Source organism: Mustela nivalis (assembly GCF_964662115.1).
Source record: "Mustela nivalis genome assembly, chromosome: 8".
Taxonomy (NCBI): domain Eukaryota; kingdom Metazoa; phylum Chordata; class Mammalia; order Carnivora; family Mustelidae; genus Mustela; species Mustela nivalis.
The window spans coordinates 51,820,903-51,847,877 of record NC_139027.1 but is presented as its reverse complement, the minus strand read 5'-3'; the positions used below and the strand labels follow the sequence as shown (position 1 = coordinate 51,847,877).

General features: G+C 37.4%; 1 protein-coding gene across 15 annotated transcripts in view; it reads left to right on the top strand.

The window, feature by feature from the left end:
- Positions 1 to 2,510: 2,510 nt before the first annotated feature.
- The window catches only part of ZNF638 (zinc finger protein 638), an 81,650-nt gene continuing 57,185 nt past the window's right edge, over positions 2,511 to 26,975 (top strand). For 4 of the 15 annotated variants that reach the window (XM_082744017.1, XM_082744013.1, XM_082744015.1 and 1 more), the window contains exons 1-2: positions 2,556 to 2,660; positions 23,334 to 23,395. Coding sequence is in view for 8 of the 15 variants with exons in the window: in XM_082744020.1 (XP_082600146.1) it covers positions 17,148 to 18,455; positions 23,334 to 23,395 (1,370 nt within the window). In the remaining 7 variants the exon portion in view is untranslated. Of the gene's footprint in view, positions 2,671 to 16,945; positions 18,456 to 23,333; positions 23,396 to 26,975 lie in introns of all 15 variants that reach the window. The other 11 variants (XM_082744020.1, XM_082744018.1, XM_082744019.1 and 8 more) reach the window with 9 other exon arrangements.

Sequence of the window (26,975 nt, the reverse complement as noted above, 5' to 3'; positions counted from 1 at the left end):
AACCAGATGAAATAGATGTTTTTCGAGGAGAATTAAATTACAAAAATGATTGCAGGGAAGAGAGAGAAATTCTAATCAAATTATATACCATAAAACCATCTGGAGAAAGTTGTTCAAGAGCCACCCCATGAAAAAGCACCAGGTGAGATATTTCAAAGGTTAATTATACCAACCTAAATTTTAATTTTTCATTTAATTTTTTTTAATTTTAAAAAAGATTTTATGTATTTTTTTTTTTTCAGAGAAAGAGAGACACTGAGAGAAGGAGAAGAACACAAGGAGTGGGGAGGGGTAGAGGGAGAAACAGACTCCCAAAGAGCAGGGAGCCCAATGTGGGACTCAATCCAGGACCCTGGGATCATGATCTGAGCTAAAAGTAGACATTTAACCGACTGAGCCTCCCAGGCACCCAGTCTTTCTTTTTCTTTCTTTCTTTCATTCATTAAGTAAACTCTGCCTCTAATGTGGGGCTCAAACTCAAAACCTTGAGATCAAGAGTCACTTGCTCTACTGACGGAGCCAGCCAGGTGTCCCTAATTATACCAAGTTTTATTATTTTTTAAAGATTTTATTTATTTATTTGACACAGAGAGATCACAAGTAGGCAGAGAGGCAGGCAGAGAGAGAGAGAGGAGGAAGCAGGCTTCCTGCTGAGCAGAGAGCCTGATGTGGGACTCGATCCCAGGACCCTGAGATCATGACCTGAGCCGAAGACAGAGGCTTAACCCACTGAGCCACCCAGGCGCCCCTACACCAACTTTTAAAGAATGGACATGTTCCATGATACTTAAGTCATTTCAGAGTTTAGAGAAATAAGTGAGGTTGTGGAGAAATGATCATTTTCCTATGCATCTGGTGGAAGTGGGACTTCGGATAAACTTTTCAAAAAGCATTCTGACAATATCTAATAGAATTAAATCCAACTACACATATATAATATATATATATATATATATATATCTTTAATATAGATGTCTAACTCTGGGGATTCTAGCCTTTAGAAATAAAAATATCAGTTGGTAAGACTGTTTATGTATCACCAATGTTTAGAGTGTCAGAAAGACTAAAAACAACTTCAGTGTCAACAGGTTGAATAATTGATGATGGAGCCATGCTATGAATATTGCACAACTATTTAAGAAAGGGGATCTACTTGGAGAAATTCCAGTAATCAGAAAAGGAACTAGCAGGCTAATGTCAAGTTTTTGGCAAAAAAGAAAAAGAACATTTCCCATTGCATGCAAATAACACATTTGTGTATGTTAGTATGAATATATAGAAATGTATGGAAGAAAACACTTGCAGCTTTAACATTGGTTATGTGGACTTGGCTTGTTGGCTTTCTCTTTGTTGTTTTTGGTTTGCTGCCTCTGCAGTATTTTTAATTTGAAATGAAAATCGGGTAAGATAGATTTTATGTATTTTCTTTTATATATATTCTCTGTATATTCTATACGTTCTATCTATATTCTATATTATTCTGTATATATTCTATATAGATATCTGTATCTATATATTCTATGTATTCTCTTTTTCTATGTATTTTAACATGAATAAAAGAAATACATCTCTGTGAAAAAGAAAGAAAAGAAGAAAGAACAGAAAGAAAGAAAAGAAAGGAGAAAAGAAAAGAAAGTGAGGGTGCCTGGGTGGCTCAGAGGGTTAAGCCTCTGCGGTCAGTTCAGGTCATGGTCTCAGGATCCTGGGATCCGGCCCCACAGAGGGCTCTCTGCTCAGCAGGCAGCCGGCTCCCCCCCCCCCCCCCCCCCCCCCGCCAACCCTTCTCTCTCTGCCTACCTCTCTGCTTACTTGTGATCTCTCTCTCTCTGTCAAATAAATAAAATATTTATAAGAATAGGAAAGAAAGAATAATATACATCTGCTTGGTAACTGATACATGAGACTTAGGTGGTGTGATTTGTGTGGTATCCATAGGCGAGACTTGGGAATTTTGCCAGATTTTTGCCCAATGATTGAGCCTTTATGTTGGTGTAGTAGAGTAACCTTGAGTTATTCAAGTTCTTTCAAACCAATTGAAGGTTATGAATATCTATCACAAAGGGAGGTATTTTGATTGTGAAATGACACATGGAAAGATTTTTAGAGTGTTAAGCTTTTAGGTTAATAAGCTTCAACAGCCTTCTAATTTTCTGACATTTTCAGTGGCCGTGATATACATCACATCACCGCTATAGAATGGCAAAAATAGATATAAGGCGAGAGCTTAAAGGCAGGCAAACTCCTAACCATACAAAGTATTATGATATCCAGTGCAAGATATTACTGAAGGCAAAAATGTTCAGGGAAGACATCACGGAGGCGAGAAAACACGGGTCTTATAGTTTGCGCATCATATGGATAGGACAGGTAGAGAGCAGGTAGAGGAATTGACAACGGGTGCCTAAGGACACGCTGGGCTCCGGGAACGCTACGCCCAAGAGCGCCCCCTTTCGGAAACAAGCTACTCAGGCTCCGTTCTCGTGCCTCCTGGCGAGCGCGGTGCCAGCGGTACGCAGGCGCCGGGAGCAGATGAGGGCTCGCAAAGGCTCGATAGGCGCGCATGCGTGCAGTTCTCTGGAGGCGGTAGCTTCTTCGGCGTCGAGACTGGAGGCTGAGTGCTAAACTGTGTGGGGCACAAATGGGATCCGGCTGTTAGTCGGGTAGGCATAGGTAGGACTGCTGCCTTGTGGGGTGTAGGGGGCTGGAAGGCGGGAGCCCAAAGCGTGGGGTCCTGAGCCTTTCCCGTGCGGTCCGGGCCGACTATTGTATCTGTGTCGCAGCGGCTGCGCACAAAATGGCGGCGGGCAGGCGGCGGGGGCGGGAGGAGGTTGGGGGACCCCCGGGATGGGAAGGGAAGCTTGGCTGCTCCGCTACCGCGTCGGTTCACTTCGCTGCTCTGGAGGGCCGGGTCGGGTAACTGCGCTGGGACCTTGCTTCAGGAAGAGCTACCCGACGGCGGGTGCACTGGGCGGAGGAATGAGGACAGCCCTTTGGCAACGCCGTGGCGGCCCCTTCCCCATCGGCTCAGGGCCTGCCGAGGCCGCGCCAGGCCTGACAGCCAGAGGAAGCGGTGGTGCGGGAGCACGGAGGAGGGAGTAACCATTTCTGTCGGGCCAGGAAGAGAGGCGGCGGAGCTGGAGCTAAACCCCCTGGCGAGCGGCGTTGTGCAAGAAGCGTGCAGAGAAGAGCATGTTTGTGTTTGGGCCTGGGGGAGAGGGAGTTGGGGTGAAGGGGGGAATATTAGATCCAGCGGCTTTTGCTGTCGCTGTCTCTTGTGCCTGCCTTTTGCAGCCTTGAAAGCAAAGAAAATGTCACCTCTGTGCGGGATACGGAGGGCTCACAAACGATTCTGATACTTACTTACAAATTTCTCCAAGGAATCGGAATACCGATCGTTAATGGTTTGTGTATGATTCCTAGGCTGAGCCCCGTTCTGTTAAAGCTGGGGGGAGAGTGTATAACGCACAGTTCAGCCCTTGAGGACGTTTGAAACGGATCTTTTGTTGTTTGAGATAATTGCGAATGAGGGAGACTTAACGTTAGTACAAAATCTTTAATTGAACTAGACAATGACGGCTGCCTCTAGCTAATTTTTCTCAAGATTTACTCTAAGGAGAAAATTGGGGAGGTGTGGAACCCTATTTTAATCTGATGGCTTTTTGAAGAAAAACTTGTTAACAGGATCCGGCAACTGAAGTTGATTCAATTTTTTTTTTTTTTTTTTTTTTTCCTAACCGGCTTTGGAATTGTGCACAAAAAAATTTCTTCGTCGTTTCCCGCCCCCCCCCCCACCCCCCATTTGTTTTAAAGGGTTGATTTATTTATTGGGGATATTTGCTGATTCAGATTTGCAATTAGTATTGCTAAATCAGAAAAATTAATTTCCAAAAAATGATTAATGAGTTTATATGGAAAAATAAGTGCATAATTTACATTATTTCAACATAGCTTTAATTTTATTAGGCATTCTAGACTTAGCTTATGTTGCATTTTTTTTTTTTTTTAATTTGACAACGTTTCTTATACGGCTCTTATGCATATTTTGTAATATGCACTTTTAAAAAATTGTGTGGAATCCATCCTGTTAATACAGTAAAATATGCTGGGCCGTTCCCTGCTTCATTGTTGCTATCTGCTAAGGGGAAAGATAAAACAGTTGGAAGACGTCACAAAATCTCATTAGTTTCTATTAACTAGTTTTCAGAATGTATTTATTCATGTCACATATTTTTTACCCTGCATATTGGTTATATTTTAGTATTATAATCTTTTTGTCTTGGAGAGTGTATATAGCAGATACTCTTGTTTAAAAAAATGCTTATTAAAAATCAAAGATCACTTTGTACTTCATGGTTGTCATAAAGATTTTCTCTCCGGTGCTCTTAAGGTGATCTCTGGAAATTTTTTATGTAGTGAAAGAAAATGCGAGACAAATAGTTTAGTGAAATGAGAATAGGCTTTGGAATCAGGAGATCTGGATTCAGATGTCTGTTGTTTTCCCTTACTGAATGTCTAAGGTTTTGGGTAAGTTACTTTATTCTTTCTAAACTTTTGTTTCCTTACCTGTAAATTGGTGATAATACTACTTCCTGCTTGGGATTGTTGTGAGACTTGAAAGAGACAATGAACAGAAAGCCCGTATACTTTGGCATATACTAGGTGCTTAATAAATATTAGCTGATACTTTTATTACAAGTGTTTAAGTTTCAGGCAGCATCTTTTGATAAAAGATTGTTTCTTGTGGATATTCCCTTTTAGTTAAAAAGAGGCTTAAAGGAATTCAGATTAAATTGATAGAATTTGGCAGTTGAAAAATCATCTAATATTTCATTAAAATTTTGGTATAAATGTACATTTTGTATGTACCTCTCTTGTAGCACTTACCAAATATATTGTAACCATTTATTTATATGATTGTTACGTTCATCTTTGTATCTGTCCCCGGGCTCCATGCTCCTGTGTTGAGTGAATGAACTCAGCTAGTAGTTACCAGAGCCTAGGTAAGAACCTATCTAGCCCTTGGAGTCCAAATTGTGCTCTTTCTAGCATGACTTAATGTGTACTGGTCATAAAGTTTGAATAAATCTGTCCAAATTCCTCATAAAATGCTTTATATACTAAGAATCAGTGCTTCCAGTATGGGTACCCAGTAACATTGGGCTGTTTTGCAAGGAAAGAGGAGCTACTGAATGTTGGCATGTGGTGGTTTAGATCGACAGGTTTTGAAAGTAATTTTATTTGTGGCTAAAGCCAATAAGGCCCTGTTTGTATTCAACATTACTTGCTCCTTAATTACTTTAACTTTATATAGTTATAATAGTTTGAAATTTGTGGCTGAGAATGAAAATGAAAACAGCTATTTGGAAGATAACAATGGAAAGGAGGAAGATGAGGTGTAGAAATAAAACATAGCTATTATAATGGTCAGCAAGGGTCAAAGGAAGGGTTTTTTTTTTTTTTTAAGATTTTATTTATCTGACAGATCACAAGTAGGCAGAGAGGCAGGCAGAGAGAGAGAGAGAAGCAGTGTCCCCACTGAGCAGAGAGCCCGACGTGGGGCTCGATCCTAAGACCCTAAGATCATGACCTCGGGGGAAGGCAGAAGCTTAACCCACTGAGCCACCCAGGGGCCCCAAGAGCAAGGGTTTTGTCCTGAGAAGAGTTTAGGGAGGACAGGAAGGTTTTGAGGTACACATATTTTGGTATTTTCTTTGTGGTTACCTTGGGCATTTATATATTTTGGGTTATTTTCAACTCTTGAATCCCTTGAATACCAAAATAATTCTTGTTCCAGTCTTAATTTCTTTTGAATGTCTTCATTTCTTTAGAAAAGTTTATATTATGGAAAATTTTAAAAATATGCAAAAGCAGAGAGTATTATGTAATTGTTAACCCATGTAATTATTGCCCAGCTTCAGTAATTGCAAGCTAGTGGTCATGTCTCTACCTTCCACCCTATTATTTTTAATCAAATCCTATATCATTCAATTTATAGTTCAGAATTTTTCTCTACAATATTTAGAGAAAAACATGCTTATCACTGCTAAAATGATAATTCCTTAATGCCGGTATTCAAATTTCCCCAGTTATGTCTCATATACCACACTCACAGTGTGTATATACATGTGCTAATTTTATTTCTATCTCAGCTATCTTGACATTTTCAGAAATAACCCAAGTCTTAATAAAAGAAACAGATACCTACCTACTTCTTAAGTAAAGCATTTTGTTTACTATCTTAACAGTTTCTGAGCAGCACCTGTTGTGAGTCAGGAAGTATAATTTAAAAAAAAAGATTTATTAATTTATTTTGGAGGGGCAGAGGTGGGGGAGAATCTCAGGCAGACTCTGCTGAGTGCAGAGCCTGAGGGAGGGCTCTAACTCAGGACATTAAGATCATGACCTGAGGCGAAATTAAGAGGCAGCCTAGAACTGGTTGCTTAACCAGCTGAGCCACCCAGGCCCCTAAAAGTATAATCACCATTCTGCAGTGGGTGTTGTTTTTATTCCCATTTTTCACATGATGAAACTGAGGCTTGGGTTAACCAGCTTGCTGAAGGTCACTTTTTTAGCACTCAGCAGGACCAGAATTAATACACTGAATCTAAGGTCTAACTTGTTAGAAAACACTATGCTACATTAGTGTTAAATTTTACTTACGGGAGTTAACCAATTTTGCATGAAGTAATTCACTGGCACCCCTCCTAGCAGGGTGGATATCATCAGATTAGTTGAAATGTCCCCAAAGATGAGATTGTTTTGAATTGCATAATGGGCTGACTAATAGTCAATAGGGAGTGAGCAGGATGTAGAAAAAGAAAAACAAAGATGTGTTTAGGGCTGATGCTCTTTTATTGTGTTGCATGTTTTCTGCCTGTTGCCATACTTGGAGTCTTTTTTTTTTTTTTTTTTGACTTCGTATATAAATAAGGGGTTAGTCTGGTGTTGGACTGAAAGGTTGGGTCATGAACTTTCGAATTAATTAAATCTTTGGTAGGAATACCCTGTCTGTCCCTACGTCCCCTCTTCCATTTTTACACGCATAGACACATGTGATTTTTTTTCTTCCTGAACTGATTGAGAGTAATTGCATATTATTGTACTCCTTAACTTTAGTTTATTTCCTAAGGACGGAGTATTTTCCTTTGTTGTCAGAGTATAGTTAGCAACCTCAATAAATTTAACATTGATAAAATTCTTGACCATTTTCTGATTTTGTCAGTTGACTCAGTAGTGTTCTTTATAACACTTTATGTTTTTTTTGTTTTGTTTTGTTTTTCCAGTACAGAATCAGTCTAGGGTCAGATAACTGTATTTTTAATTGTTACATCCATTAGTCTTTTTTACTTTGGAACATTTCCTATAACCTTTCTTTGTTTTTCGTAAAGTTGACATTTTTGAAAAGTACAGCCTGCTTTCTTTCTTTCCTTTTTTTTTTTTTTTTTTGGTAATAGAACATTTCTCATTTTGGATTTATCTAATGTTTCCTCTTGATTAGATTCAGATTATGTGTCCCTGGCCAGAAAAATCACATAAGTGGTGCTGGGTCCCCCATGGTATCAAATCTGGAGGTGCATGATGTCCATCTGTCTGCCATGAATGATAATACGTTTGATAACACATTTGGTCAAAATATTTGATTTCTTCCCTATCCTCCCAGAACTAATTGATTGGTGGAGAGACATTTTAATACTATGCAGATGTCCTACTTATTAAAATTTCCTCTAGATTTAACATGCACAGATATTTTTGTCTGAACCAATCTTTACTATTATGGTTACAAAATGATGATTTTTCAAGTCAGTACTCTACATTTGCAGTGTTTGATTGCTATGGAGTTACAGACTTTTGTTTTTTTCAGTGGTTTATAATTTATTGTCCAGTTTTTCTTTTTCTCATTTCATATATATATATCTTGTCTTGCACAGTGAAAGCCCTGGCTCCCAAGACTATCAAATATTTACTTATTTGCTTAATCCTGTAACATATCTAAAGTAATTTAAGAATTGCTTCAGCTCTATCATTACCAAAAAATCTCCCCAAAACAAACTCCTAAAAAGAGTAAGAATTTATTGTAGTTCTCCCCTTTTTCCTAACTCCTCTAAAACAGAGGATATATAAAGCAAATAGGGGGTTTGTAAGTTACATGCATCAGTTTTTTAAGTGGGTTATAGTATGCATTTGAAAAATGACTAGTTTGCTTTCAATTTTAGATTTTTTACCTTCTTCCATCCTTGTTTTTTTTTTTTTTTTTTTTTTAAAGATTTTATTTATTTATTTGACAGAGAGAGATCACAAGTAGGCAGAGAGGCAGGCAGAGAGAGAGAGGAGGAAGCAGGCTCCCTGCTGAGCAGAGAGCCCGATGTGGGACTCGATCCCAGGACCCTGAGATCATGACCTGAGCCAAAGGCAGCGGCTTAACCCACTGGGCCACCCAGGCGTCCTTCCATCCTTGTTTTAATTTAAATAAGTGTTGGTTGTTAACATGCTTCTGAAAGTCAGACTGTATAATAAGATGTACTCCATGAAATATTCCCATTTTCTTTAAGTCCTTTCTGTCCAGTATCCCATATAGGTAATCAGCTTGTTTCTGTTATCCTACCTGTGTTTCTTTTTGTGACTGCAAGCAAACATATGTGTTTTCTTATTTTCTTTTTTTTATACAAAATATAACATATTGGGGTGCCTGGGTGACTCAGTCCATTAAGCGTCTGTCTTCGGCTCAGGTCATGATCCCTGGCTCAGTGGAGAGCCTGCTTTTCCCTCTATCTTTTCTGTTCCCCCTTCTTGTGCACGCGAGCTCTCATGTCAAGTAAATAAAAGCTTCAAAAAAAAAAAAAAAAGGTACATGATATATATGCTTTTTTATGCTTTGTGAAGACTTAAAGGAATTTAGCATTTTAAGGCATTTGACCAGATAGTTTAGGTATGCTTAATCAAAGATTCTAGAAACTCATTTTAGGCAGAGACAGACATATTTTGGCCTGTACGCTTCATGAATGTGAACAGCCTAATTGCAAGGAAGGCAGGAATACAGTTATGCCTCAGAACGGTTGCATCTGGGTAGTGAATGTCTTCCATACTGTATTTACTTCTTGGGCCTGCTGACCTCTGTTACATTGGCTTTATTTTGTTTCCGTGGTTGTGTTTTCTCACTGAGGCAGTAAAAATGCTATTGGTAGCATATGAGTTTTATCAACATCCACCACTTTTCTCATTTCTAGTTTTAAAAACAGTCCCAGGAGAGATTTTTTTATTCCATCTTGGATTAGACAGTTCTCTTTGATTAATGCATTACATTTCTTGAGGGTAGCAAGGTAACCAGGCCCACCAAAGCACTTCTCAGTGAGGCATCATTTACTACGAATACAGAGTGGTCTCTCAAGATCCATTTATGTATGCAGTACTTTTTAAAAAAGTACATATAATTATATTCATCCTGTTTATCAAAAAGTTGTTTTCCTGGGGCACCTGGGTGGCTCAGTCATTAAGCATCTGCCTTCCGCTCAGGTCATGATCCCAGGGTCCTGGGATGGAGCCCCAAATCAGCCTCCCTGCCCAGCAGGAAGCTCACTTCTCCCTTTCCCACTCTGCCTGCTTGTGCTGTCTCTCTCTGTCAAATAAATAAAATCTAAAAAAAATTGTTTTCCTGGAAATAGTTAACTATTAAATCATTGCTATATGGGATGGTTAATGCATGGTTCTCATGGTGATCTGTTCTTGGCATTGTGCGTTAGCAAGTTGAGTTTTTTTTTTTTTAAATATATGGAATCATGTTTATCAGCCTGCTCAGGTGACCGTGAAGTTTGTGGTGCCCTCCATGATATCAAATGATGTTTCTAATCGTCTGCTTATTTTTTCTTTCTGTTTCTTTTTTGACAGTTTCTTTGAGTGTACCACATTTTGGCATTTTAAGTTTTAGTGATATTGTCCAGCCAAACTTGTGATACCGTCAGAGTTATGACTTACCTTCTGTGAGACATGAAGGGACACAATTTGCGGTAGGAAACAGTTGGCTAATGGATCCATCTGTATAGTAGAAGAGATTAGCAGATTGAGTGACATTTAAACTGAGTAAAGCGTAGAAAGATAAGTACTCTCTTTTATATTAACTGGCCAGTGTAATACCCATATTCTTAGGTAGAAAAGTGGATTTATATGTTGGCAGTCACTCCAGCAAGATGTATATATCTGGAAAAGTCAGTGGTTGGTTTTCCTTTATGTTAAAGTTATAGAAAAAACGCTTCTGTATGTCATGAGGGTAATTTTTCTTTATTTTGGGGGGGTGGTAATGAACATTTATTACTTTTTTAACAATGAGAAAAAGCAAAGCAATAAAATTTACATTTTATGTATCTAGAATATTGTATGGAAAAATACAGAGAGGAAGTAGATTCTAGTTATGGTCTTGCAACTCAGTCCTGAGGCTTCAGTTAATCTGTAAAAACTGGGATTCCCTTGCTCACTGTGTGGTTGTGAGGTTCCAGGTAGATAATGAATATTAAAGTGCTTTGTAAAGTTCACCTTTGGGTTTTGATATAAATTTTTCATTATGGCTAATGGAGCCATTATGATCAGGCTGACTAATTTTTGATGATACTTGTAGATTTTTAGATTTCTGGTTTCTTTAACAGTATCTTTAACAGTATCTGGTTTCTTTAACAGTATCTTTAGCAGAAAATAAAGGACTATCTTTCTTCCAAAAGATTATGTTAGAATAACAGGCAGTGTTTGATTTTCCATGGTGGTGAACATCTCAGAAGGAATTTATGGGATCTAGTGTCAATATATTTTTAATCCATCAAGCCATTTCTGCATGCCTGCCTCAGAGGTCAGTTTCTATTAAGTGTTTCTAAAAGAATTTTTATGTTTGACATTTTATTGAATATTTGTTGTTTCAGAGTGGCATGTTTCGGTTTTTAAAGGGGCATAGAAAAGAGTTAACTGCTACTTATCACAATAATAGAATTTTTTGAGGATTTCATAATGTTTCGTGACAAGTAAATATCCTGGTTTTTAAAAGATACTTAATATAGGAAAATAAAATGTTAACTGAAAACTGTATTTCTAATTTCATACAGTAAAGTTTGGTGTATTTTCCTGCCCTTCTCATTCATGTGTGTATTCACATAAACCTGAAAGAAATTAAATCAAAATACTAGTTCATTCTAGGATCATGGTTTTAGTGGTAAGGATTTAATATACTACTTTTTATTTTCTATGAAAAGCATATGTTACTTATATGATAGGAATAAAATTTGTTTTTAAGTATTAATATTTAGTTATAGTTGTTTTTAAAGCGGTGTTAATATGAAAGACTCAGATCTTAACTCTGGTTTTTCAGAGTTAGTTTAGTGATTTCATAAATTACTGTAGGTGAACCATCCTTTTTGTGGCTAAAGCTCAGTTATCCAGAAAATGGCATATTCCCTAATAGTTATAGTTAATAAAGATTATATTTACTGTGTCAGGCATTTGTTCAGAGTTTTGGCTGTCACTTGTTACTTTGTAAAAATTCTGTGATATTACCAGAATTTACAAATAACTGTAACTGAATGCCACTGTTGGTGAAACCCTTTGGGTTTTTTGTAGTAGCAGATTTTGGAGAACAAGGATTCTCTTATATTTGCTATTTTTGGTTTAGATACCAGCTTGACTTTAGACATATGTGATGGTAATACTATATCTATATAAGTAATACTATTATGTGGATATTTTATCTTTAATCAGCATTTTACGTTTTGTCCATATGCCAATTAAAAAAGAGGAAAACAATTTGGAGGGTTTTATGTACTAGTTATTATCCTTAGGGTATGTCCCACCAAGGATATTTAATACTCCTTTTTACAGGTGCAAAATATGGTGTAACATAGTTTATTTGACCAATCTCCAGTCTTTGCAAACCCTCTTAATTGGAGAGCTGTGAAAAGGGAAATATCCAAATTTCTAACTGTATTTTATCATTTTGGTTTCTCTGGTTCTTATGAGACACTAACTCCATCTTAAAAAGTGGAGCATTAGCTTTATAAAGGAAGGGTTCTGTTCTGGCTTAATAGCTTGCTACTTCCCCATGAAGATCAGCACTGTTAAAGTATTTGTTTAGTGGGTGAATAAGAGTTGGGTTTGAAGTTACTGTGACATATTTATGTTAAGACAGTTTCTCTAAGTTTTGAGGCGTACCTAGAATTTTTTTAGGTATCTTGAAAGATCCGATAGTTGATTTTGAATTTTATTCTTCTGAATCTGTTGAGGTGATAAATTTCTATGCCTCATTTAGTGATTAGCATTTGCGTTGAGCATTTCCGAGGCATTTTTGGTAGGGCTGAAGTTTAAACAAAGGGGAGACAAGTTAAGCAACAAAGGAAAGGATGCTGATCGGTGGGGCTTGCCTGTCTTTACATTAGAGTTGAAGAAATGAAGCTTGAAAATTATATAACTGCAAAAGGAAAGTTTGTAATACTTTATAAATGGAACGCTTGAACTACAATTACCAGCTTCTTTTTAATCAAAACGTTTTGTTTGTAGTTAATGTGAATGATAGTTTTAAGAGAGACTAAACCATAACTTTCCTAAATGATTTTTTAATCATTTAGGAAATATGCTTACACTTAAAAAATAAAAAGACAATTATGCAAATGAAATATGGGTGTACTCCTTAAATTTCATTTACAGAAAACTCATAAAGTTACTTAATGTTTTTTTAGCCATGGAAGATCTGTTACTTGGCATATGCATTGTAGGCATACTTTTTCGTATATTTTAAAAATAGTCTCTGTCAGTTCTTACCAGTGTTGAGCATTGTGTTTCATGCTTCACGCTTAACATTCATGTCACTGTAGTGAAAATTTCCACTGTAGTGGAAATAGAACTAGAGACAGCTGAGCATGTATAGTATAGTAATTTATCATATGTTAGTATAGTATAGTAACTTATACTATACTATAATTTTACTATACATGTATAGTAAAGTAATTTATCATAATTCCTCTTTTTAGTGATGTTTGATGGACTACTTTGTCAGAAACTTTTCTACCAGGATTAAAAGTGATAGTGGTAGCATAAGAATGTGTTTGATGATTTTACATCAGTCAATCAGTGTCTGAAAATAGTAACTAAATGCAATCTAAAATGAAAATATACTTAGAATAGGTCTTAAATCCAGAAGGAGTCTTGGGATAAAAGTTAAAAGTGTTGGCTTAAAGTTCAGAAGGATTAAACTTGTTCTTAGAAGGGAGGTTAGTTAAAGAGAGCTATTGAAAGAGTGATGTTTGCTTATAATGATAGATTTTCCAGGATACACATATCTGGAGAGAAACTTTCTTACCTCTAGCCAACAGTAGGTCCTGGAATCAGAATGCTTCATATATAACTATGACTAAGCCCCTAACTTGTCTTACCAAGAGAGAAGGGAAGACAGCCTCTTTGGGAGAGCCAGGACTGCTTTGTCCTCATTAGATTTCACATTGGGACTCAACCATGTAAGTCACTCACTACATGTCAGACGAGATAGGACATCTAGTGTGTGTGCACACGTGTGTGTTTTAAGGCTAAAAATGCAAACAACCCAGATCTCTGCTTACTGAGAGTTGAAATTTCAATTAGGGAAAGGCCTTCTAATTCTCTTCATTTATATTCCAAACTGTTCTATGAATCTTGAATCTTTCAGGACTGATATTCGTGACTACAACACTGATATAGATAATGGCAGTGGAAATAATTCTGCCCCAAGGGCAGACCTCCACTTTTCCCACTCTTTTAGTCCCTTCCTGAGGACTGTCCTCCTCTCCCCAACTCCCCACCTTATGCTATAGCAACTAAAAGCTTAAGGGGGGTAGAGAAAGGAGGGGCTCAGGACCCTGGTTGCATACTGTAAGTCACAAGTTACTGTTATAATTGTTCCTTGCTGTGCTTTACCAGTTACTAAATATTTGAAATATCACCTCTGAGTATAAGCATGAAGAATACTCAAGTTTAGGAAGCACAAAATGAAGTTTTGGTTTTTTTTTTTTTAAGATTTTATTTATTTATTTGACAGAGAGAGATCACAAGTAGGCAGAGAGAGAGAGGAGGAAGCAGGCTCCCTGCTGAGCAGAGAGCCCGATGCGGGACTCGATCCCAGGACCCCGAGATCATGACCTGAGCCGAAGGCAGTGGCTTAACCCACTGAGCCACCCAGGCGCCCCCAAAATGAAGTTTTTAAATAAACAACAGCATCATACAGCCTTTAATGTACAGTAAGCATCATGTCTCTCTAGGAAGAGTAGCTAGTGCATGCATTTTAGACTTTCTTGACCAGGGAATTTGTGGAAGACCTACAGTCTTAATAGGATATTTCTGCAGAATACAGTTTGTGAAGGGCTGCTCTCTTACAGTCTATAAACATATATCATAGACCCATTAGGAAATATGTAGGTAAGTTTTTTCCTTTAAAGAACTTAGGACTTACATACCTCTAAATGATACCTTGTTCACAATTCCATGTGGAGGTAGATGACTGAAATCTGTTCTTTTTGATTTCCTTATGGGGGAGAAACAGTACTTGGGAGAGTTTGTGTTCCTGATGTTGTGGGAAGAGTCCTCACCAGTTAAGGAAAACGGTGCTGAAACATTTTGAGTAACTAGATGACAAACTGTTTATGTAAGACAGAGTTTTCTTGGAAATAATTCTATTTTATGGAAAACAGGCACAGTTTCGTATGGCTGTTGTCTAAAAAGACCTGGAGTTTGTTATAAATGAACATTATCAACACAATTCGGATATCATTTCATTGTTTGCTAAACTTGTGTCTGCTGCTTGTATCTGTTGAATTAGAAGCTTGTGTAATTTTTGTTGTTGTGTTTCATTCCGATTTGAAAATTAACTAGGTATGTTAATGACTGGATGTGATCAAACAGGTTAACAAATATTTGAGGGTATTTTTTCTTTTTAAGATTTTATTTATTTATTTAGCAGAGATCACAAGCAGGCAGAGTCAGGCAGAGAGTCAGGCAGAGAGAGAGGAGGAAGCGGGCTTCCTGCGGAGCAGAGAGCCCGATGTGGGGCTTGATCCCAGAACCGTGGGACCATGATCTGAGCCGAAGGCAGATGCTTCAACCCACTGAGCCACCCAGGTGCCCCTATTTGAGGGTATTTTAAGAAGGAGTAGAGTTTATGCTTGGAAGGTAAGACAGCAATAAACATGTGCTTTTAATTGACAGTGGATAGTTTAAAAAAAGACCACACATATGAACACAAAATGTATGAATCCCAAATAGAACAAGCAACAAATGAGAAAGTTTGGGGCCTTTGTGGTCAGAAAGGTTTAAATGGGGGCTTACCATTGAGTAAAATCAAGTAAGTCATGATGGTCCAGGGCAAAGTTATTTTGTTTGTTTTGATTGGAACAGATGATTAGAAGGGAGTGTGTTAACCAGATAAAGCCCATTTCTCAGCCAAATTAACATTTCACTACCATTATAAATTAAAAAAGGATGTAGTGGAGTTATGGGTGAAGTTGTAGCTTGAACCAGAAAGAGATGATCATCAAATATGATCTGTAGTGTGGATTTTCACAGTAAGTGTAGATGTCTCAAGACCTCGTGTTTCCCACCTTGCATTTCTGTCAGGTATAAAAGTAGGTAAACAGGCATAGTCTTTTTTAAAAATTTTTTTTTTTTAAACTGGGAGAGGAAGTCCAGGTCGGTGGTCGCTGACCTTGGTCCTGAATGATAGCTAAATCACTGTTTTTCTGAGACTCAGGTTAGAATGAGTTGTGTTGTGCTCTCATGGCTGGACAGCAACCAGTTTAATACAGTGTCTGGAACTGCAGAATATTTTTGCTCACATCTATTAGTGGTTAAGAGCATGTGTTATGGGGTTAAATTACCTTGAGTGCAAATCTTGACCCAGTCATTTATTATCTGTTCAAGTTACTTAATTTCTGTGCCTTAGTGTCCTTGTCTGTAAAACTTAATATTTGAAGGGGTTGTTGTGAGAATTAAATTAATCAATCCATGTAAAGTGCTTAGAACAGTCACTGGCACATGAATAGTATAAACTTAGTCTTTGTTATTATTTATACATATTTGCCTATACACTGGAGGGAATCCAAGAGAAAGGTGACTGGTGGTTGTGCTTGCTTATTATGTCGTCTGTTATAATAAGTCTATGCTCCTGTGTACTCTTTTGTCAGACTATAGTCAAGTTATTGATGATAAGTTTTCTTCTTAAAAGAAACATTGTTTAATAATGGAAACTTAAGGGCGCCTGGGTGGCTCAGTGGGTTAAGCCGCTGCCTTTGGCTCAGGTTATGATCTCGGGGTCCCAGGATCAAGTCCCACGTCGGGCTCTCTGCTCAGCAGGGAGCCTGCTTCCTCCTCTCTCTCTCTCTGCCTCTCTGCCTACTTGTGATCTCTGTCTGTCAAATAAATAAATAAAATCTTAAAAAAAAATAATGGAAATTTAAGCATAGTCTAATTACTATATGGAATTTGTGAGATACGATTTCAAGGAACACTGTGTCTTGGAGAAATGGGTCTTGTAAAATTTTAGGCTTACAGTTTTTGTTTTAATGGTTCGTACCTAACGTACATACTAAGAATAATACATTCTAAATATTTTAATGACTTCCTCTTTTTTTCCAGTAACAAAGCATGAAATAAATCCCCAGTGTTTTTCAAGATTATGTAAAAGGATTTGTAATTACCGCTCAGCACCTAGGACAGCACCCAGTGCAACACTTTGTACATGAACTCTGGCTTGAGGTTTGGGGTGTGTGCTCTGGATTCGGGAAAGAAAAGAAGAGAACATTTTGGGAAAGTTAACAATTCTCGTAAACACCCTAAAAGTATATGAATGGAGGATGGTTTCATGGCTTTATTTCAAAATGCTTTACACTGGCTGTAGAACCCACTTCATGACGTAGTTTGAGTTAAAATGATCTAATATTTGTGTTTTAACTTTCAGCTTTGTGTTATTCTTGGAAAATTTCGCACCACTTGTGAATTCCTTGAACCTGGGCATTGCAAACCCACTTCTGTTGGGCCCATCTCCTTTACACTTTGCTCAGATTAAGACTCAGTTGGCTCTTCAGCAGCTGAATGCCGTTGCCTCACATAGTTCAACACCACCTTATACATTATTAAATCAGGCTTTCTTGAAAATAGCCATGTCGAGACCCAGGTTTAATCCTCGAGGAAACTTTCCACTTCAGAGGCCACGAGCACCTAACCCTTCTGGGATGAGGCCTCCAGGACCATTTATGAGGCCTGGATCCATGGGTCTTCCAAGATTTTACCCAGCAGGGAGAGCCCGTGGAATTCCGCACAGATTTGCTGGCCATGAATCTTATCAGAACATGGGACCACAGAGAATGAATGTTCAGGTAACTCAACACCGAACTGATCCAAGATTGACCAAAGAAAAATTGGATTTTCATGAAGTTCAACAAAAGAAGGGGAAGCCTCATGGTAGCCGGTGGGATGATGAGCCTCATATATCTGCATCAGTGGGAGTGAAACAGAGTCTAACACAGGTTACAGAGCAGAGTCCTCAAGTGCAGAGCCGCTATACAAAAGAGAGTGCCTCAAGTATCTTAGCAAGTTTTGGATTATCTAATGAAGATTTAGAAGAACTCAGTCGCTATCCTGATGAACAGCTAACCCCTGAAAATATGCCATTAATTTTGAGGGATATAAGAATGCGAAAGATGGGGCGTCGATTACCCAATTTGCCTTCTCACAGCAGAAATAAAGAAACGCTTGGTAATGAGGCAGTTTCAAGTAATGTGATTGATTATGGGCATGCAAGCAAATATGGCTACACAGAAGATCCACTTGAAGTACGTATTTATGATCCTGAAATTCCAACAGATGAGGTCAAGAATGAATTTCGGTCACAGCAGAGCATTTCTGCTTCTGTTCCCACTCCAAATGTGATATGTAATTCTATGTTTCCTGTTGAAGATGTGTTTCGACAGATGGACTTCCCCGGTGAGTCCTCTAATAATCAGTCCTTTTTCCCAGTTGAGAGTGGAACTAAGATGTCAGGCTTACACATTTCAGGACAGTCAGTCCTTGAACCAGTAAAATCCGTCAGTCAATCCATTAGCCAAACAGTTAACCAGACAATGAATCAGTCTCTTATTCCTCCACCTATGAACCAGCAACCTTTTTCATCAGAATTAATTTCAGCTGTAAGCCAGCAAGAGCGGATCCCACATGAACCAGTGATTAATTCATCTAGTGTACATGGATCAGGAGGAAGCAAAAAGAATTACCGGTCAGAGGCTGACATTCCGATTCAGTCGCCCTTTGGGATTGTGAAAGCATCATGGTTACCAAAGTTTTCACATGCTGATGCCCAGAAGATGAAGAGACTTCCAACTCCCTCTATGATGAATGATTATTATGCAGCGTCTCCAAGAATATTTCCACATTTGTGTTCTCTGTGTAACGTAGAATGTAGTCATTTGAAGGTGAGTGTTTTTAAAGATCACTGTATAATGATACTCAGCGCCCAAATTTCCTCTAAATTTTTATATTGTGCTGGTCTTAACTAGGCATTGAGGACATGGCAGAAATTATTTGTGATTGCAACTTCCCTGTTTAGTTGTAATCTAAATGGTCCTGGCCTAAATACTGGATTGAGTGTTAGGCTTTCTGTATTCTTGTGACTGGGCACATGACCTAGTTTGTCCATGTACTTTGAACTTTTGGATTAGTTCTCTCAGAAAATTCATGCAACATAAAATTTATATAACATAAACCATGGACTTATAAAACAACATCTCATGAGTCAACTTTAAATAGAATCTGTTACTATAAAAATATAAAAAGTTGGAATAAAATATTTGTACTGCACACTTTCAAGAGACAGTGTATTGCAGCCTTGCATGTATCTACCTGTGTTGGGCTAAAAGACAGTTAATGTTAATTTTAATATTTTCTGATTCTAGCTAGACTAGGATTTTTAGTGTTTCATGAGAAGGAGCTTCCTAAACTTAATCCATAGCAAAATTGAGTCAAGAATAATTATTTTGGGGTTAGCTGTCAACTCAGAATAGTGTAAAATGGTAAACTTTAGAGAGAAAAATCTTAAAATAATAAAAAAGGCCTTAGGTACCTCTATCGTCAGTATAATTAGAAGAAAGTATTTTATAGAAGTGCTGAAGAGTAATGTAGAATATACTTTTTTGATAGTACAGTTGACTCTTGAACAGCTTGGGGCTTGGGGGTGCCAACTCCTGCACCATTGAAAGTCCAAGTTGACTCCTTAAAAACTACTAATAGCCTGTTGACTGGAAGCCTTACTGACAGCATAGGTAGTTGGTTAATACGTTTTGTATGTTAATAGTATTGTATACTGTATTCTTATGATAAAAGTAAGCTAGCGAAAAGAAAATAGTAAGAAGATGGTGAGAAAATACATTTATGTATACTGTAAAAATCTGTGTGTAAGTGGACCCGTGCACTTCAAACCGGTGTTCAAGGGTCAACTATAATCGTTGGCGGATTTGTGTAGGAATTCTCCAGTATGATTTACTTACTTACATGTATTTGGAAACTACTGTTTCTTCTGTTCACTAATGGGATTTGTGGATTTATATTATAAATGGTCAGGAAGGAATGTACTTCCTATGGAATAAGCTTTGATTCAATGCCATATCATTGGCTATATACTTTGTATAGGTTTAAAAACCTATAGGTGTTTAATTCTCTTTTTTTCTACTTCCAGTGCTGCCCTTTTTTATTGTCTTTGTATTATTATCCACTCACAGATTTCAGCTGATGCTTTTGTTAACTCTAGCAAAGGAAAGTGACATTCTTCCTCATTTTAGCCAAATTTGTGGAGTTCTAGTAAAATAATAGTTGGTGTCCCTATCAAGGGAGATAGCCAAATCTTGAAAAATCTCAGAATAATTCATAGTACTTAGCCTTTAAGTAGTGCTGGTCTAAGTTCCTAATTAAGTAATGGGCTGTCTGTGTTCCATTTGAACTTTTAACTAGTCATGGTGAATCCAAGAAAGGTATATTAAAATAAAGAACTTAAAATTTTTTATTTTGTCGAATGGAAAAGGTATACGTTTATTCAGTAGGTATTTACTGATCACCAGTTTCATACATGGCTGTATTAGATGCTGGGCAGAAATGAGAGCTATATAAAATGAAGATGTTGGTCTTAAGCAGTTTAAACAGTCTCACTGAAGAGAAAAATTACACACCAAAGGAATTTTAAAAATTAGAGGGCATCACATGGTTCAGTGATTGCATTTAACTTTTTGGATGTGCTGTAGGGGAGAGAGATTTAATATATCTATCTTGACTTTAGGCTTATATTGGTTCAGGCCAGCTTTATTAATTTATCAACATATTGTGTTTTTAGCAGCATATAATTAAAAAGAAGTATAAATAATGCTTGCTTTGGCAGCACTTACCTAAAATTGAATCAATAGAGAGAAGATTAGCATGCCCCGTGTACAAGGATGACATGTGAGTTAGTGATACGTTCCATGTTTTTTGTAGTAAGTGTAGTTGCCGTCATCATCTCATACAGATAAAAAGAAAGCGCCCCTCCCCCCAAAAGTATAAATGTACTTTTTGACTTCAAAAGACTAGTTGGGTAAGATTTAGTGACAGAGACTAACTATGTTGAATCTGGCCTGGAAGGATTTGGGAAGGAAGACTTCATGGAGTTGGTTAAATATAGGTCTTAAATAATGAGTAGGCTTCAGATATACCTAGGGAAGGAGGAATGACATTTTCCATGTCAGCAGTAACAGTAGGTACCAAAGGCCTTCAAAAAGCTTAGCTTAAGGAGTTTAGACTTGAGGTGAGCTTAAGGAATTTAGACTTGAGGTGAAAGGCATTAGGAAGCTAATTAAGGTTTTTGGTACATGAAGTGACATGTTCAAAGTGTATTTTAGGGAGATAAATCTGACAAATGTATGCAAGATGAATAAGAATGAGAAAAGATAATGGTAGGGCACTGAATATGAGGCTTCCCTAGTTCCTTCAAGTTTAAGATGGTGAAAGTCTGGGTTAGTATGATAAAAATAAAACTTTGAAAAATAAATCATTAGTAATTGATTCATTAGAATTCACAGAGATTGCCATTTAAAACACCTTTTCTTTTAATAACAGCATGATGGATCTAACTAATGAATTCTTTACTACTAGATGACCCCATGATAGGGATTTGTGAACATGAACATAGGTGGTACAAACAACTTCTCTTGTTTCTGTGTGATATATCTTGCTACCTTGTAAATATGCATTTATATGACATTGTAAATAATGTAGCCAATTAATGTAAAGTATCAACTGCCTTTTTTTTTTTTTTGTGGCTAATTGTCATTTGACAGATAGTCCCCCACTGCTGAATCTTTAAAACTATAGCCTGAAAAGGGCAACAGTAGACTGTAAAATGTATTTCTTTTCTAAATTGGGGTTCAGATGTCAGAGAAGGAGCTGTGCTTAGTTCAGATGTTATGTCTTTTGGGCTGTCCTCAGTTTAGAAGCTGTCTTTCTGACTTAAATAATTCAGTTTGAGAAAATATTAATTGACATAAAAGATTTTTGAGATAATTGGAGGATAGAGTAAACTCATATGGGTAGGTATTTTCACAGTTTGATTCTGTGCCTACTCAAGCCTGCAGTCTTACAAGCATTTCCTGCTTAGTAGGTAATTATCATTTTTTCTCTAGAGAGGCAGTACTGCGTTTGGATCCTTTTTGTCTAATCTGGATACTCTAGACAGTCTGGAAATTGGGTGGCATAGGTATATTTATTGAGCTTAAAGCAAGTGCTATCATGAGTGAAGTGGGCCTGTTAAATAGTACTTGGTGTGAGTATGTGTGTGTGTATTCATATGCATATATATATATATATATATATATATATATATATATATATATATATGTTTGTATAGAACTGGAGAGTATGCCTTAAATAGGGCAGGTATCAGCATCAGCTGATACTTGCTATACAGAATACATCCAGTATTGTTTTTTCAAGAAAAGCTGCAAGTTTGGATTTGGGGGTAGAAATCACTGGATTTTTAAATGATGGCAACTTATTCAAATAAAATGCTTTATGGTGTAAATAAATTATGCCCAACCACTATTTGCCAGTGTGTCTGTTTGATGTAAACAATGTCCAGTTAATGTCAAAGACATGGGTTCAGCAGTACTAGAGACTCTTCACTGCCAATCTCTTCTAGCTTCTATTTGTACCATTGAGCGGGATATGCAGACATTTCTTTTTTGCAATCCACAATCAGTTTCATGGCTTAATGAAGTAGTTTAGGGTTTTTCCTAACCTGTTGCTGAGTATTATAAATAGCACACACTTGTCTTCAGATAGTTCTTGACAAGACAGATTCCAAAATTAGTGTCAACTGTGGTTTTAACTGTGGAAACTTCTAGTTTGTAGCAGTGACATATTAAAATGTTTTTGAAATGGATGTGAATAACATTTTCTCCAAGGAACATTTTAAAATACAGAACCGTTGAGTTGTTTTTTTTTACCTATCCAAATGCCGGAGAAACAATAAAACATTGAGTAATAATACACATTGCTTTTAACTGTTTCACTTGGGGGACTTTATCTTTGAAAACTGTACATTGTCTTTTCTAAAAATTTTAATCAGATGTATCTTCCAGGAGCTGTTTTGTGGGTACACAATGTAATTTTAGGGCAGATTTATAAATGAAGTAATGTATTAAAAAAGCATTTTGTTCATTGTAAAGCTCTATGTAAGGGATATTGTGTCTTTGAAATGGTGTTACTTTCCCTTAAATCCTGAAAATAAATTAGATTTAATCAGCAGTTTTTCATATTTTTACTAATCTTATCCTTTATCAATATAGTGGGTACCTTGTTTGGAATGGTACTGACCTAAGAGGTAGGATTTTTTGTTGTTGATGTTGTTAGCTTGAATTTAGAGATACAAGTTATTGATACTATATTTTTGAGATGCCATTTCAGATACTATTTTATTTATGGAGTTTTTGGTGTTTTCTGGAGTATTTTTATATGTAAGATGAATTATTTCTGAAAAATGCTTTTATTTTTTCCAAGGTTAAATATATTTGATTTCAAAATGAGTATCCATGGGTATGATTTTTTAAATGTTTTCTATACTAAAATGTTTCAAAATGGCATCAGTAAGGTTTGGTATTAAGTACCTTTGTTTGGAGGTACTTTATTTTTGTGAAATATTATTGAGTAGTCAAATGTTATTTATAACTACATTTGTTAATTTTTGAAAAAAGAATCCTGTGTCATTTTTTAAAAGCCTAATTTCATAGTGTGAGGAATATTCTAATTTCAGTGCTTTTCTCCTTTCACAATAGGATTGGATTCAGCATCAAAATACATCTACTCATATTGAGAGTTGCCGCCAGTTACGTCAACAGTAAGAACAAATTTTTCTTTTTTATAGGTAGCAAATTTATGAAATAGTAATGTTCAGGTATGACTGTTTAATAACTTTAGTGTGGTACTTTAGAGAAAAATATTCTTAGAAAGCTATTGCATATTTGAAATATTTTATGAAGCATGTTTAATCTTTTTCCAAAAGGAGAGAATTAAATATGATGTTTTCTTCTCTCTCTAATTATTCCCAGTAGGTAGACTTAGTATCATGGGTTCATTCCTTGCTGGCTTGCCTGCTTTGTAGTGGTTTAACTATTTTAGAGTAGATAGCATTCCCTTTTCCTATCTGCTCCGCTTTCCCAAAGGACAAAAAACTAAAAACCACCCCAAACCAAACACCAATATTTAATTTCATGTGCAAAGCTCTCCTCTGGTTTAGAACCTATTTTAAGAAAAAACCTTAAAAAAAAAAAAAAAGAATAAACCTTAGTGGCACCTGGGTGGTTCAGTCAGTTAAGAGCCTCCCTTTCCGTCCACCTCTGCTCCTTCCCCTGCTTGTTTGCTCATGTGTATGTGCTCTCTCTCTCAAAATAGATAAATCTTAGGGAAAAAAAAGAATAAACCTTAAGTGGGAGATAAACAAGCTAAATGTGTTGGTTCCTCAGCATTGTTTCTTCAGTTCTTCAAACTTTTGCCCCTTTTTTTTTTTTTTAAAGATTATTTATTTATTTATTTGACAGAGAGAGATGACAAGCAGGCAGAGAGGCAGGCAGAGAGAGGGGAGGAAGCAGACTCCCTGCTGAGCAGAGAGCCTGATGCGGGGCTCGATCCCAGGACCCTGGGATCATGACCTGAGCCGAAGGCAGCGGCTTAACTCACTGAGCCACCCAGGCGCCCCATTGCCCTTTTTTTTTTTTTTAAAGATTTTATTTATTTATTTGACAGACAGAGATCACAAGTAGGCAGGGGGGCGGGGGAGTGGTAAGTAGGCTCCCTGCTGAGCAGAGAGTCCATTGCAGGGCTCCATCCCAGGACTCTGGGATCATGACCCAAGCCAAAGGCAGAGGCTCAATCCACTGAGGCACCCAGGCGCCCCAACCTTTTGCTTTTCTAAGACAGACACCTATGAAGGTGAAAAGTGTAACTTCAGCAGGAATCTCTTATATATCTCATGGAGTAACAAAATTCAGTTGTATTCCCTGTACTCTACACAATGATACAGTTGTGTGAAGTTACCGGTCCCTAAACTGATGATAGGAACATGTTTTGGGGCAAATGATTTTGTCACAGCTGTTTTGGGTTTTGGTTTTGTTCTTTATGAAAACATTATCAAAATATTTTGAGATTGTTCAGGACTCTTCCAGTCATAAGTGATAAACTTAATTCAAAGTAGTTTTTATTTTATTTTATATTCATTATTATTATTGTAAGATTTTATTTATTTGACAGAAATCATAAGTAGGCAGAGAGGCAGGCAGGTGGGGGAGAAGCAGGCTCCCCACTGAGCAGGGAGCCTGATGTGGGACTCGATCCCAGGACCCTGAGATAACTACCTGAGCTGAAGGCAGAGCCTTTAACCCCCAGAGCCACCCAGACGCCCCTTATATTTATTTTTTAAAGATTTAACTAATTTATTTTTTTTAGAGAGAGCCAGAAAGGGCAGCAGGACCTTGAGTAGGGGGAGGAGCATGGAGAGAGGGAGAAGGAAGGGAAAGAATCTTGACCAGGCTTTACACTGAACATGGAGCTCGATGCAGGGCTCTGTCTCATGGCCCTGAGATCATGACCTGAGCTGAAACAAAGAGTCTGACTGCAGACTTAAGTGACTACATCACTCAGGGACCCCAAAGTCATTTTTATTTTTATTTTTATTTTTTTTAAGATTTTATTTATTTATTTGTCAGAGAGAGAGAGAGAGAGAGAGCACGAGAGTGAGCACAGGCAGACAGAGTGGCAGGCAGAGACAGAGAGAGAAGCAGGCTCAAGGAGCCCAATGTGGAACTCGATCCCAGGACGCTGGGATCATGACCTGAGCCGAAGGCAGCCACTTAACAACTGAGCCACTCAGGCGTCCCCAAAGTCATTTTTTTTTTTTTAAAGATTTTATTTATTTGACAGAGATCACAAGTAGGCAGAGAGGCAGGCAGAGAGAGAGGAGGAAGCAGGCTCCCTGCTGAGCAGAGAGCCCGATGCGGGGCTCAATCCCAGGACCCTGGAATCATGACCTGAGCCGAAGGCAGAGGCTTTAACCCACTGAGCCACCCAGGCGCCCCAATTCTTTGTTTGTTTGTTTTTTTAAGCTACATTGTGTTCCTTTTGTTTCTATACCTTAATGTATAGGTATATACATTATGTATATATGTATATTTATATTTAGGTATAAATATGTATATGTATTTTTAGGTATATGTATATTTAGGTTCTTAGTCTTTTTCTTGAGGCTGATTATCTTTTCCCTCTCTTTGTCTTTGTTGGATCTTTCTGGATTATGATACAGGAGTAAATGGTTAACCTGAGAAAAGACACAGTGCATCCGAATTTTAGTATTAAAAATGAATAATAGCCATATTCTTTTTTTTAAGATTTTGTTTATTTATTTGACAGAGAGAGAGAGAGAGACAGAGCGCGTGTGCACAAGAAGGCAGAGCAGCAGGCAGAGGGAGGTGGAGAATTAGTCTCTCCTGCTGAGAGCCCAATGCAGGGGTTGATCCCACAATGCCAAGATCATGACCTGAGCCGAAGGCAGATGCTCAACCAACTCAGCCACCCAGACCCCTCAATATTAGCTACATTTTTCTTGTATGCTGGGCATAATTCTAAGTCCTTTACATAATTTAAGTTTCAAAACAACCCTGTGAGATGTATGTATAATGATTATTTGTGATTTTACCAGTGAGGAAACTGAGGCATAGAGAATCAACTTCCTTGCTGAACCACAGCAAATAGTTGGTATAGCTAGTCTGTCTAGCCTATTTTCTGTTCAGCAGATTATTCTGAAAAGTTTCTAAGCTGCAGAAGTTGAAGGGATAGTAAACATTCATATATTCATCTTTATTCACCAATTATTATCATTTGCCACATCTGTTTTATGTTTCTATTAAGCGTTTTTGAAGCTTTATTTGAAAATAAATTGCAAACATGGTAACTTCACTCCTCAATTCAACATCTCTCTCCTAAGAATAAGGAAAATTTTCTGCAGTAGTTATCTGTTACAACCACACTGAATCCCTGCCTACCCCCAAACCACACTCCCAAACCACGAGGCAATCAAGATTTGTGTACTGCAGTCTCTTAAGCTAGAATAGCCCACTCTGCTTGTTTCTTCTCTTACCTTCCTTTACCTTTCGTTCGTTCCTTCATTCATTGATCTGAGAAGTATGCTTTCACAATGTTAACTTACTTTGAAATGTTCAGGAAAGGAGAGTTGTCTTGTAGAATGTCCCAAAGTACATTTTGTACTTTTCTGTTTGTTTCCTTATCATTAAATACATATTGAATATTTTTGTCACAGAAACTATAGGTGATGTTTATACTTAACCGCATTGGGACACACATACTGTCATTTTGTTCTTGCCATTGTGCTGTACTGCCTGTGTGAGGGTTATCATGCTTCTGAAGCA